Below are 14,059 nucleotides of genomic sequence, written 5' to 3' on the forward strand. Positions count from 1 at the left end.
AATCTTTGGTGACTGTTCAAGCTATGGTTTGAGGATAATTTTTATTAGCATCAGGAGGAAAATGGTTTTCAATGTTATTTTAATTAATGGCTATTAACAAAAAAATATTTTGGGTAGTTCAAGGCTACTTAAAGCAAGTGATGCAGATCTTTGTCCAAAAAATAGAAATAACTCCTTAACATTCAGAGACAATTTGTAGGTCTAAAGAAATCACCTTGGAATAGGGTTGTATTAAACTAATTTTGTTTCTAATGTTTCTGTGATAATTATATATTTTATTTCTGTGATAATATTATATATATAATATATATATCATATATATATTATATATATAATTTTCACATCAAAACAAAGATTTTAAATGTCTGTTTGAAAGAACAATCCCAGACCAGTATAAATGTCCCTTGTATCTCTCAGTGGACAAGAAGCCAGGAAAACTATCAGTGGATTGGTTTGCATTATGATGGCAGGTTTTCCAGGGGGGATGAAACCATTATTCTCCCTATTTGTTACTGCCAAGGCATGCAGTGGAAAGATATGGGGGCTGAGACTGAGGTCAATCTAGGTATGCATGGCATTCCTTGGCTTGCTTGCATGAAGCAGTACAAGTTGGGGTGCTGTGAAAGGGGAGCACAGCCTCGGATTTGGGTGGTGAAATCCTGAGAAATGCTGAAGCGCTGGGAGACCTGCAAAAGTTACTAAGTGTTGGAATACGGAAGGAAGGAAGAGGCTATTGGAAGGAACAAGGAGGATCTGTTAAAACAACCCGTTAAGGAGCAGGCTGGCTCCTCCCAGGAGTGCGGTCAGGCTGCTGCAAGGTGTGTTGGGGCTGGGGATGTGCTGAGCACACGTGTGGAGAGGAAGGTGTGCACAACAGTAGCTTCTAATGAAATATGATCAAGAACCAAGAATCTTGTCAGACAGGACACTGATAGCAAATAACAACAGCCTCTTCTTGTCCTCTGTACAGTAGTCACTATTATGTGTAATAGCATGCTCCTAATCTGCTGTGAATTACCCACTCAGCACAGGGAATTACTACAGGGTTTTTTGACTTATCATTTTACCATGGAATTTGAGTCTTGTTCATCAGGAGCTAAATTCTGGGCATGGTAACCTTAAGGAGACTGAAGAGGCAGCGGACGAACAGAGCACTTCTCTGGGCAAATTTTCATCATCCTCTGGGACATTAGAGCTTGGTTTATAATATTTCATTAATTTACACTTAATCTACACTCCAGCAATGACTCTAGCAATGCTATGCTGAATTCTAAAGAACAGCCATGTGGGCTGTTGCCACTGGAGTGGGCTTACTGTGAAAAATAACCTATATTGTGGCAGTGTTTTGCATCTAAAGAGCCACCTGGAAATTCCCCGTACGGCAGCGAAGTGCAGTGGGTGGAAGCGGCACAGAGAGAGACATTGAGGGAGGCTCTCCAGGGATGATGGGGGGACAGTGCACAATGCTGTTTGTGCAGCTATACTCTCAGCTGTACCTCTTTGCATTCCCATCTCCTCTGTACAGTACTCATGCTTCTGGAAACAGATGGTGGAAATTTTAATTTTTCTTTTTGCAGTATGGTATCAGGACAGTTTGGAGAGTTGTTTGATTAGCTTGATGAAGTTTTTCATTATTCAGGTTCAGCTCCCTTGAGAATCCTATAAAACTAATTCTATTTCGTAGAAACACAACTCTAAAACAAAAAAGATCAGCCAGGACATATCCACCTTATCTAGAAATCAAAGCATGGGAATTACATCACACATTGCAGTCTGCAGCAGAACTAACTACTGCAGGGGACCTGCCAGGCAATTCCCCTGGTGTGGCAGTATAATGATCCTGAACTTTGCATGTTCAGCCTAGATCTCTCCAGGGAATTGAATTTGGATCTGATGACAGAACATTCATAAGACAGTACTAAATCTAAAATCAGATGTTTTGTTTCTTATAATGTCCTGTTTAGGCAGCTCTGAATCTTTTGGATGCTTAAATAAAAAAAAGGGAGTATTTATATTTAGCTTAATGGTTGGTTTGTACAAAAAGCAAAATCCTGTGATGCTTGCTACCCTGCCCTATGCCTTTATGTTCTCAGTTAACAGTTAAAAAATGAGAGACTAGGGACCATGAATGCATTATTTACTCAGTGTTTTGGCAAAGAAGACCAACATACCGATACAGCTGTCTTGTCATCAGTCATTGCTTTTACAAAAGCAAATGCTTCTGAGGTAGAAGACCTGATATTGTCCACTCGGCCCTCATCGAATCGGCGCAGGGAAGCACTTTCATAGGTCGGGACGAGTCTCCTGTGGCATCTGAAAGAATAAAGTAAGAAAAGCAAAGAATAATTATTTTCAAGGAGTCACAAAGACTAAGAGAAATATAGGCTTGGTACATTTTATTGTTACAGACACACTTTTATGTTTTGCACGGTATTCTTCTTAATGTTGATAGAATTCTATAAGAAACTTAAAAAAGATCGATGCTCACTCCCTTCTAATATGAGAAGCTACATACAGCTGTATATGTTTTAGTTATGCATTGCCAGTAAAAAATGACTTGCTGTGTAAAAACAAGGCTAGTAAAACTAAAATTTACTGAAATATCTCAAGGAATGCTTTATTTGTACTGCATCATAAAATAATTGTGTAATTAATCATTTATTTATGGGCTTGAAATATGTTTTATTTAAAATAAGAAAAAATACACTCAGCGTGTGAATAAAAAGTAGAAAACTGAAAAGCTGAAATGAAAACCCACATAGCAATTAGAACAGAGTGTTAATTTGGGTGCAGGTATATAGCCACAATTCCTTGCTTCAGGAGAACTAGCATGTCTTTCAGTTGAAGCAGAGGGTCTCAGATTGTAACTGTCCCCTAAGTTGGTTTTTTTGCAAACATGGAATTTATATCATGGCTGGAATCCAGACAAAAATCTTGGACTAGGTCATTTTTGAAGGTTGGTTGATGGAATATACAAAAAATGCATGTTTAACAGATGTTAATGGAGTACAGAAAATGTATTGGGCACCTCTGGTTTTGGCCAGGTAAAGACCACGTCAGAATTACTTGTGTAATAGGCTGTTCTGCAGGAAACCCTGCCACCGATCTCTAGTCTGGAGTTCTGGCAATGTAGAAAGGAGCTTTTGACTTTGGTAATATCATGGAAATTAGAGGATATTATCAAATCTTGGGATGTCTGTGAAGAAGGAGGCAGCAGTAGTTACTGTCCTGTGTAGGAACTCTGATCTGATATGCTGCTGTAGAATTCTCCCCTGTGGACGCTTTTCACCCTGCAGTGCAGGAGGTGTGTGTGTGGTGAGCTTGGGGTTACTGCCACGTCCTTCCCAAGCCACCCACAGTGGCAAGGGAGTGTTTCTGCCCCAGAGACTTGGACTCCTATAGCTGCTGCTGCTACAGAAAACCCCGCTACTCCCTGCCACATCCCCTCACCCTCTTCTCTATGCCAAGGGCAGGGACAGCTGTGGGGAAGGTACTGGCTGGGAATGGCATGTGTGGGGCACAGGGATGATGAGCAAGAAGAGGGAAAGGGAGCAAAGAAAAGGAGTAGTCTGAGAACCAGGTGTCCATTTCTATTTTTCCTGTCCTACAACCATTAGGCATGATCACTCATTTCCATGAAGGAGGCATTTTTTTGAATGCTGAGTTAAAAATGGACTCTCTTTAAAAAACCACTACCTTGTGTACCTTGTTCCAATGATCTGAATTAACCTTACCTGTAGAATGCCAGCTGAAGTGCTACTTGAATGTAGGCATCTGGGCTAACCTTTTGTTTCTTAATAAATTCCTTTCCATAGTGCTCAAACTTGTAGGCAATAAAATCCAGATTTTCCACCATCCTGGAAAACAAGGAGAAGCAGTTACTCCAGGGTGAGATGCAGGAATCTTATAGAATCATTAAGCTTGGAAAAGAACTCTTAAGATCGAGTCCAGCCATTAACCTAACACTACCTTGTTCACCACTAAACAAAATCATGTTCCATTTTTATTTGCAAATAAAACCCAGAGATCTCTCCTGCCTGTACCCACTTTGAGGTGAGTGGGCTCCTGCTCTGCAGACAGTCTTGGCCTTTGGTAACTTGTTCCTGGTCAGTAACTTTTATTCATACAGGTTCTACACCAGGCTTGTTTTGTGCAGCCTTAACATGAGCTGTGGCACTCAGGTCTGTTCATTTGAGTAAGAAATGGGTGCATGTAAAACCTGAGGAAGCTCATTGCAAGTTCCAATTTAGAGGACTACTACGTTTATTTAAAAACAAAAAGGAATTACTCTGCATCCTTAATATTCCCATTCCTATGTGTGCTTCTATCCACTTTGAGGTCTTGCCTAGTGCAACCACACTGGATATACTTACAGCTGATCATGCAGTCACTGTGTTAATTCTCTACAGAGAGATCACAGGCCTGAGTATTGAAAGAAATAAATTCTTATTGCCATCTCCACTCCCAAAGATCATGTAAACCTTCTACAGTGTGGAAACAGAGTCAGAAGAACTAGCCTTTGTAGGAGCAATATGAATGCAAACAAATTACATTCTTGAATTAAAATTGTTTATTCAAACCAGTTGTATTCTGCTGTCCCCTCTATGTATCCCTGTTGCACTGGCTTCAGATTGAATCAGCTCAAACCCATAAAGGACATCCACAAAAACAGAGGACCTGCATTGTTTGCATCCTGTGAAAATAGGACTAAACCGTTTTTCCAGTGGATTTTAGCATTCCTAATATTTACAGGGGAGGAAAACAATGGAAATGCAATTCCTGAATAGAGTGAAGTAGCTCCAGCCCACAAAGAGGTGCTAGGTATGTCCAGGTTGGGAAGATGAGGAGGAGCAGGAGGGCAGGAGGGCAGGAAGCCCTCTAGGAGGAAACTACCCAGCACACAATGTGCTGGGTAGTTCCCAGCTTGCAGTCACTGTTGAGAAAAATGAAGCATCTGTTCTACCTTTGAAGTTTTTCTGCTGATGATGCCAAATGTGTCTGAATTTCAGGGGAACATTTCCATCTTAGTCTCCGTGGAGCAGGAAGCTCGCTCACTGAATCAGCTCGGACTAATTTCTTGGAATTTTCTTTCCTGTTAGTATGCGAGACAGAAATCATTAGGTCACAGGATTAATCTCTCTGTTAAACACTGCTTTTTAGCAGGTGAATCACTGGTTTCCAGTAGTTTTATGGGCCTTAGTGCGTCAGGGGGAATTTTCCACTGGCAGAGGCTTCCCCAGGGGCGGGAGTGGGTACAAAAGCTGTACTGAAAGGGAACTCACACGTGCTTGAGCAAATATTCAGTGCACTGCACCATCACGATGCCATCGAAAGGGGAATGTTCACACACGGTGCCGCAGACTCCATCTCTTCCTACCACAAACTAAACAAGGAAAAGAACAGGAGCAAGATAGCCAGAACATGATTTATTCCCTGTATAAGTTACTCGTGATGGAAACCTAACTAACAAACATGTTATTGTTCTCCTGTGGTTTTCTTATTGCTCGTATCAGGATCTTCCTTGCCTTATAGGTCAGTGGGTGACTTACAGGCCTATCACAGGAGATTTTCTTGTCCTGTGAAAGGCATTGCATTGAATCCCTTTCATGCTGCTATTTTGGACTGAGACCTGTGAGAATGTGAATTTTAGCAATTCCTATGGGAGTCTGAAAATTTGATTTAGCGTGTGCTTTATGGTACAGAAAACCCATCAACAGAAAGACAGGCCGGGGTTCTCCTTCCACATTTGGGAGCAATGCAGAGTCTAGATCTGGGAAATCCATAAGGTCCCATTTTATTACAAAGCTCATCCTTATTTGGTAGCTTTCTCATAGCTTGTTTTTAAGCGTTTTTTAATTCGAGGTGCTTTCTTCATTTCCCTCTTACTTGTCTTCCTTCTTTATTTCATAGCTGGTGACAACCTGCTGCACTCTGATTCTGTGATACACCCATGCAGTTGGTTATTTCTGCATCTCAAACAAAAGCAGATGTCTAGGACAATACTGCAACTTGTCTCACATGTTTCCTGTCCTTTTTCTGGATTTTGCCCCACACTTCTTTTGAAGTATATTTGGCTGGACTTCTCTCCCTCAGCTCACTGTGCATTTGTATCACACACATGCATCCTGCCTTCCTGCTTTCCATGAGGTTTTCACAGAGTGTGTGTGCATGATGCAAAAGGTTCACCTGACCATTTTCTGATACCTTACTGCAAAGGTGAAGAAGAACATGGAGAGAAAGAACAAGTTCTACTGTGAGAATGGCTTCCTACATAATCTGTGTATGCATGAAAGAAAATGGAATCTTATTTCCCTAAGAATTTCTCTTCACTTTTAAACTGCTGGCCTGAATACATCTGGACAGATGAAGCTCTCCCATATACTGTGCAATTTTATTTTCTTTCTGCTACCTTATGATAGTAAACAAAAAGAAATCTTGTTTACTCTCATCTGCTTGAAACATGTCAACAAGAGACCCTGCAAATAACAGGATTCTAACTAAAGACAAATGATTTCTTCTTCAAAAATGCAGCACTGGAGTCTGCTAATAATGTCATTTGCAGTGGCATAAATCAGGAATGGCTACTGAAATGTATTTTCACTGGGGTAAGTCAGTGGAAGTGAATTATTTTAGGGGTTTCTCTTTTCATGTTACTGTTCTTAGATATGGCAAGAGCAACAAGCATTACGCAAGCCATGTATCAGTCAGGGGTTTTTTTCAATTTTTCATGAGGTGTCAACATTGTTGACAGTTGGAGATTAATACATTGCTTCACCCTGGGTCTATTGCAAAGTGTGAAAATAACAGTGAGACATTTTCAAATATGACAATCAAAATCTGACTGGGAAAAAGGTTGGAGATGTCAATACTTCCAAGAAAGTCTCAACAAGGATGTCATTAAATGAGTAAACAATCTGTTAAGTGAGGACTTAAACACATGCTAAATTGTACTATTTCTAGGATGTCAGGAAAACCTGTAAGAAGAGAAAACAGAGGAAAAATATCATGCTTTTCTTTTTCGCTCTGGGATGCTAGGCCAGCATTTTTATTTCATTTGATTGAGTGTAATAAAATTGCATTCTGCTTTCATTTTTATATCAGATGTCTACCTACCCCTATGTCTGTCTTACCCCCTCAAGTGCAAAGGGCAGCTTCAGAAAACGTGGAAGTGCCTTTGTGTTGGAGAATGCCCTGACTCTGCCAGCAAGGCAGCCAGTCTGCCTCCCCTGCCCTGTAAGGAACAGCCTTGCTCACACCAACCCTGCCTGGCCAGATGCTGACACCACCTCCCCCTCTTTCTCCCACTTGACTCTAAGTGGTCCCTACCACAAGGCAATGGGAGTCCTTTGCCACGTGCAGTTAACATCGTGGTGCACTGTAAGGTTTTTACCTGCATAGGTTTGTCATACCAGCGATTGGCCCCGTTCCTATGGTAGCCTCCTCCGTGCAGCAGTTGCAATGCCATGTTTGTGTCATTGAGTTCCACCCCACTGGGGCTGTCCAGGCACACCAGGCATATGCACCGTTCAATCATGTCAAGGGAGTCCCGGTTAGTAGAGTCTGGGGATAAAAGAGGGAGATGTTCACATCCTCTTACCTTTAAGTGCAGAACTGGCTGGGGAGCCCTGCTGCCTTGGACAGCGTCAGAGATCTGCAGTGAGCTGGTGTTTGCAGAGCTCTCTCCACAGCAGATCATCTCAGTGCAAGGAAACATTATACCAAGGCATTAATTCATGTGTTAACTTTTGTAATATCTCTGTGTATCTTTTGTATGATTCAATAATATCCACTTTCTTTCTCTGCCTTTCATTTCCTGAAGTAATTATATTACAAAATGGATCTATTTTACTCTTAAAGCCAGCAATGCTTACTTATTTTATATATAACAGTTACAGAGAGGACAGGTGGAAAATAGAAAATTTCAGAGCTCACGCTATTGCTGCAGTATTCTGCTCTGGAACAGCAGGGCTTGTACTGGTTTTGTGCTGTTCTCCCATTGAAACCCTACAGCAGGGCTCATATTGTTTTTGTGTTATTGTATTAAAACCCTCTACTCTCTCCTGTCCCTGGTCATTAGGTTATATTGCCTATATATTGCCTATCACATGAGGAAAATATCTGGGGATGAGGTTGTGAGGTTTAGTTTTTGAACATGATTTTGCCAAAGCCATGGGTTGTCACATTCCACTTCCCTCCTGTCACTAGTGTACTGCTGAATAAAATGAGCTTTTCCTGGATCTCTTTCTGTTTATTTTCCTTATCCTTGCTTATAGAGTTGGACTACTAAGACTATTTTTGCCTTGTCCTCAGCGTGTTCCTCCTTATTCGTGGTGTATTTATGTGGATTTTTTTCTCAGATTCTTTATCTAACTCAAATATTATTATGAAGTTTAAGGGTTTGTTTGCATCTGAGGACCAGTTTGAAGCATAGGAAATTTCTGATTGTGAGCGCTTAATACAGCTCTTAATTGAAAGGATAAAAGTGTGGAACATATAACAAGAACTTGTTTTATTTAAAAGCATATAACATTATTAATTGCTGTTAAATGGTTGTTAACAAGATCAATGAAAAAAGGGCTTTCGAATGCCAGCTTAGAATTCCTTCCATTCTTAACAGATCAGCTTTCATCTACTGGTTTTGCTAAATTTTGGTGTAAATGATTTTTGTTTCAGGATGTTCTTAACTAGAGATATGAATTCAGATTGATCAAAACTTCTTTCAAGTCTGTGCTGAGTTCAACAAGTCTGTGCTCAATTCAGGAGATGATTTCAGCTGAAAGAATGGAAAAATATTTTAAATTAATTCTGATTTGCATTTGAAATACGTGGAGCCATTTCAATATGTGCATGTTTTTAAGGTTTGCACACGTGGAAAGTAGATTGATCCTCTGAAAGAACAGCATTTTTCAAAGTAAGAAAAAATGCACCTTCCCAGAAGGAGTAATGTTGGTTAGTGAGGAGCTAGAAAAATAACAGATGCTTGTTATCATCCAGGTTCATTCTCTAGATGCTTTGTAGTAAAAAAGAGCTCAAATATGCAAGAAATTTAAAAGGTGTCAGGAGAAGGAGAAGCAAAGTGATAGCAGTGACTGAGAAGGGAGAGGGGGAGCCGAGGCCTTTTGCAGGTTATGGTAAGGTACTGTCTGTTGCTGTTTGGCAGCTCCTGTGAGGGGACATTAGCAGCCATGGCACCAAGTGGCAGGGATGGTCAGCCTGGCTCCTTCCAGGCTGCGTGGGGACCTGGTGGAGTGCTGATTGTTGTCTTCCCTTGCCCACAGAAGCAGAGTCCTAGGGAAGGCACCTGGAGTGCCTGCCAGCTCCTACAAACACTTGAGCCAGGAGATTGCATGTGATGGGGCATGTTGAGGTTTCTGCCAATGATCACCCTACATGTGAAACACTGGTGTCCGTATGGAGTGTCTTCAAAAGCATTCATAAACTTCATAAGGAAGAAGACGTCCCTGTCCTCTTGACTGTAAAGCTCTTTCAGTATCTCCCATTGCAGGGCTGTCTGTAATTGTGGAATTTTTTTCATTGATGGTCTGGGTATGTTGATGCAAAGGCTGAAAAGATCCTTGTGAATGGAAGTTGCCTGGTATACATCAGCTTCTGGTGTTTGCAGACAGGCACCTTCGAGGAAAAACTGCTTGGATAGTGATTTACAAACCGTTCCCAGCTTGCTCAGCATTCTGCTTTACGTTGTTTGATAGGTTTATATATATATATTTCATTGTGGCTGCTACCCACACGTCTTTGACAGATACGAAGCCCTTATCTGACATATGGCTTCAGGGTATCTGGAGTGTAGGTATTAGAGTGAATAAAATTAAGCTCTGCTAGAAACAGAAAAGTAGGGGAAAGATGGCCTTACAGAAGGAAACAGACATGTCTAGAGAGCTGATCAAACACTGAAAAAATTATCCTGTGAAGCAGGCGATAAATTGCACAAGAACTCATGAACCATGACAAGAGCTGAAACAGAGAAGTGTGAGAACAAGCCTAAGGCCCTGCAAGACTTTTCTTGTCCTTCTGCCTTTCTAATGCACAGTTGCATTGAATTGGCCACTCAGCTGTTGGTTAGTTGGGTTTTTTGGTTTTAGTTTTAAAAAAGAAAAGACAGTACTGAATCAAATTCAGATACAGTATGCATGGGACTGCAGCCCTTATAGCAGTAAGCATTCACTCCTTTACTTAGGAAGGGTGAGTTGGTTCTGCATCCTGAAGACAGTTACAATGCTGAGTGTGTTTATAAATCAGTGATGGCTGGGATTATTACAATATCTTTGAAATCTTCTCACCTAAAAGACCTATCATCTATTTTCAGGTCCGTGCAGGCTCATGGATATATCTCCTTCACAGCCTCTGTAAAGCACTGTATAGGTCTTCTCAGTCTCAAAGCATCCTCTCTTGGCCTGCCCAGAACAGAGCAGCTGTGGAGTGACCCCTTTCAGTTCACATTGCTTCACAGGTTTTCTCTTCCTCTGTTAGTTATGCAGGGCTGTTCATGATCTTGTATCCATGTGTAACAGCAACGCATTCACCTGTATAGAGGAGCTGTGCTAATATCAGTGGTCCAGAATGGGATTCCTACTTAGATTAGAGAAGGCTCTGTGTGGTGCTATGTGGTGATATTTGCTAGTGCAGAATTTGTTTTTTTTTCAGCTCTATAACTGAGTTGGTTTGCTTCCTGATTAAAATGAATATTTCAGCAAATGCCAGGCCATCTAAAAACACTTTAGAGATGGTTCTACTAGTTTTTGTTGATTTTGTTTTTCTTCTGATGGTTTAAAAGGTGATTTTTTGGCAGGTTTCAAGGCATTCACTGTTTTATTTAGAAGCATGACATGCAAACAAATAATTACCTCAATTTTCATTAAAATAAGGAAGGAAGAGAAGAGGAAGGGCTAAAGATGAGACCGGTGTTACGTAATATTGCTGAAATAATGGCCAGGACTCTATCTGTGTGTGTTTATCTATACTAAGTTTTTATAAGCACAGATAACACTTGAACAAGTGAAGGGAAACCTTCCTTGGGATGGTAAACATACTTTGAGACTATTGGCAACTCTTCTATATTCCAGGGCATTGGTAAAACAGCAATATTTTCTGTAGCATTGCTGAACTGGAGATGAAGAGATGAGTTAACGGTATCTTCAGGAGGGAAAAGTGAATACTTCAGGTATGTAAAATGGCAAAAAGAGGGTGTTTACTTCACTTAGCTTCTTGGTAAAATACATTAGGTATGATGTAATAAAAGATCACTAACCCCACCCTTTATTTTCTACTGTTTCAAAGGTTGACATTCAAGTCCAGAATCTGAGACAACTAAATGCTGTGTGTTGGAAGAGAGAGAGAAATGTCCCCAGATAATAACTGGTGTTGTCTTTCCTACATACTTACTTAAGATTTGGTTGCATCTGCTGTGGTACCTTCTCCACTGGCTAGAGTGAGTACACAGCTAGACTCAATAGGTGCTTAATTTGTAGATGCCTTTTTTAGATAAGATCAAAAATGTCTGACAGTTGCCAAAAGCGAAGAGAATGCCTCATTCCTACTGGTACAAAATGGATATGAAGAAAGAGACAAATCACAAAATCTGATGTAATGTAATTTATGCGATGAAAAACAGAGAATGGAGTGAGAGTTTTTACATGGCATTAACACATAAACATACACAGCCAAAGGGTCAAGCCGTGTCTGCTACTCCCTGGTAACACACATCTGAGCACTTACACATATTGAGTTTCCTGCTGCTGCAAAAATTCAGCAGGAATGTTGCACATTCAGTCCTATATTTGCTGTGACGTTCACTTCCAGCAAAGCAAGGCAGTGATGGTGAGGAGGAAGAGGAGGAAGATGATGAAGAAGAGAAAGCTGGGGTTGTGGCTGCTAACCTTTCATAAGGATCGTTCTGGCCTCTGCCCACTCTGTTCTTCCATCTGTTGTCAGCAGGCCAATTGGAGGCAGCATTTCCTCTTCGTTCTCTGCCATTTTGGCTATCTTTTGTAACTGAGTGAAAAGATCTCCCTCACTGAGGCGACGGAAATTAATGACAACATCCAAAACAAAGAACTGCAAAAAAATGACAGAAGTCAGAAAAACAGTCAGACCCTTTGTGGTCCAACATTTTGCTGTGGCCTGGGTAGGTGTTGAGATGCTGAAGTCCTGCCTGGAGAGCCAGGCCTGGAGGCAGTGGAGCACAAAACTGCTGGGGACTGGCCCAGGGCTCACCCCTCCTGTGTTTTAACACCAATGGAATACCAGTTGCTACAGAAGACTTCCATTGTGTATTGGACTCAAATAAAAATATGCCATTTGAATAAGCTTAAAAAAACCTGAAGAGATAAAACCAGAAAATATGGAAATAATTTTCATGGTACTATTTGTTTAAAAATAACCTAGACAATTGAGAGAACTTCCTTTTGGGGTGAAGAATGGGACTTCCTGGAAAAGGGACTACTGGAATCTACCCCTTCATTCCAAGAGGGCCTGCAGGCATGACTCCAGTGCTGCAAATAGTCAGGCTGGGCTATAAGATACTCTGCCCAGCTGATATACTCTGCTGCTCACTGGCAATTACTGGTTGGGGCAGATTCACTGTAATGCTTCAGTATTTCTGTGTGCACCTGTGCTAACTTCTTCAGGCACAGCTTAGGCCCCCCTACAGGGTGTATATGCCATGCACATATATATCAGGGTGATATATATGCCATTATATTGTGTGCCAATACTTGACTGCCCAGAGAAGCGCATTTCCAGCAAATGCTCTCTAAGCAGATACTTTTTCTCTGCGGTTTCATCTCCGCGTATTAAACATTTTTGTTTGAAAGAGAGAGCAAATGAATTCTGCCACATTCCTACTTTCTGCATCGCTGTTCTTGGAACATAATGTGGGCCAGGGACAAAAATGCTGCAGAAGCATCTTTTGGAAATATTGACTGCAAATGCTTGGTAAGAAGCGAGCTCATACGTAGCATGCTAATTGCATTTCTGAACAGAGATTAGATTAGGCTCTTCTGGAGTGAATTTAAGCAAATTAAGAAATATAGAAAGGTAAAAAAAAAGAAACTCTTTTACCTGATTGTTACAAGCAACAATGATGTGTTCTGGTTCTGGCATTACATTGCTTTTCTGGGCCACAAGGGTATCTTTGGTAGGTCCTGGAAGGCGATAGGAAGAAAAGAGTCCATAGTATTGCTTCATACAGAGAGGATGACCAGACAGCTGTCCACGAGAAAAATCAGCAGGTAAAGCATGGCTGTAGAAAAAGAAGGAGAAAAACAAAGCAAGAGGAAAAGAGGGGAGAGAGAGACAGAAGGGAAAAGAAATCTAATCTGTCCTTTGTTCTGTTACAATTAGATCAGGTATAACACAAATTGAATAATAAAATGAGATTACAGTATAAGGGAAATAGATGAATTCCCATACCAAAGTTAAATACATCATTCCTGGCAGCTTCATGCATATTCATTAAGCAATTGCATTATCATCTAGTGGCAATGGAAAGAATAGCAGGTCACAAGCAGCTTTGGAATGCACGTAGGAAGCCTGCCTAGATGGGATTCCGGAAACTTGGCAGGACAGAAGTCAGCAGAACAGCTGAAAAAGAAGTAGCACCTTGAAGAAAGGTACTGATGAAATTCCCTGCAAATCACAGTGGCCCTGTGCTGTGCAGAGTTGTTAAGAGAGTGTGTGAGAGGACCTTGCTTGATGAACAGGAATCACTTGGGCAATATGGAGGGAATTTCTGTTTTCCACAGATCCTTGATTTTGTGCTAATTCTTACTTACACCTATGGGGTAATATGCACTGAAAACCTATTCCTTTTTGATTGGAAGGCATTTGAAAACAACTTCTAAAAGGCTTCTTTAGTGGCCATAAAAAAAAAAAAAGTGATATCACAATTATGATTATGCTTTGTAAAATACCCCACTGATGCTGCAGCAGGAAATAATGGTTCTGTTGGTTGAGGGAGGCTGCAGAGACCACAGGAGGAAGATGATCTTGTGGTGCAGAGGCTTTCCCTCAGAAAAAGAGGACTAAACTTCCAGTTTACAGA

General features: G+C 40.9%; 1 protein-coding gene across 3 annotated transcripts in view; it reads right to left on the reverse strand.

Moving 5' to 3' along the window:
• CHAT (choline O-acetyltransferase) overlaps positions 1–14,059 on the reverse strand; it is a 32,897-nt gene that overhangs the window by 7,303 nt on the left and 11,535 nt on the right. For all 3 annotated transcript variants that reach the window (XM_039379729.1, XM_039379728.1, XM_027720681.2), the window contains 7 exons: positions 13,078–13,258; positions 11,895–12,072; positions 7,391–7,560; positions 5,283–5,383; positions 4,964–5,092; positions 3,735–3,857; positions 2,172–2,313 (listed from right to left, as the gene is read on the reverse strand). In XM_039379729.1, the coding sequence (XP_039235663.1) occupies positions 2,172–2,313; positions 3,735–3,857; positions 4,964–5,092; positions 5,283–5,383; positions 7,391–7,560; positions 11,895–12,072; positions 13,078–13,258 (1,024 nt within the window). The remainder of the gene's footprint in view (positions 1–2,171; positions 2,314–3,734; positions 3,858–4,963; positions 5,093–5,282; positions 5,384–7,390; positions 7,561–11,894; positions 12,073–13,077; positions 13,259–14,059) is intronic.

This window comes from Pipra filicauda, unplaced genomic scaffold (assembly GCF_003945595.2).
Source record: "Pipra filicauda isolate LSUMZ 115617 unplaced genomic scaffold, ASM394559v2 scaffold173_size1550139_pilon, whole genome shotgun sequence".
In the NCBI taxonomy this organism is placed as follows: Eukaryota; Metazoa; Chordata; class Aves; order Passeriformes; family Pipridae; genus Pipra; species Pipra filicauda.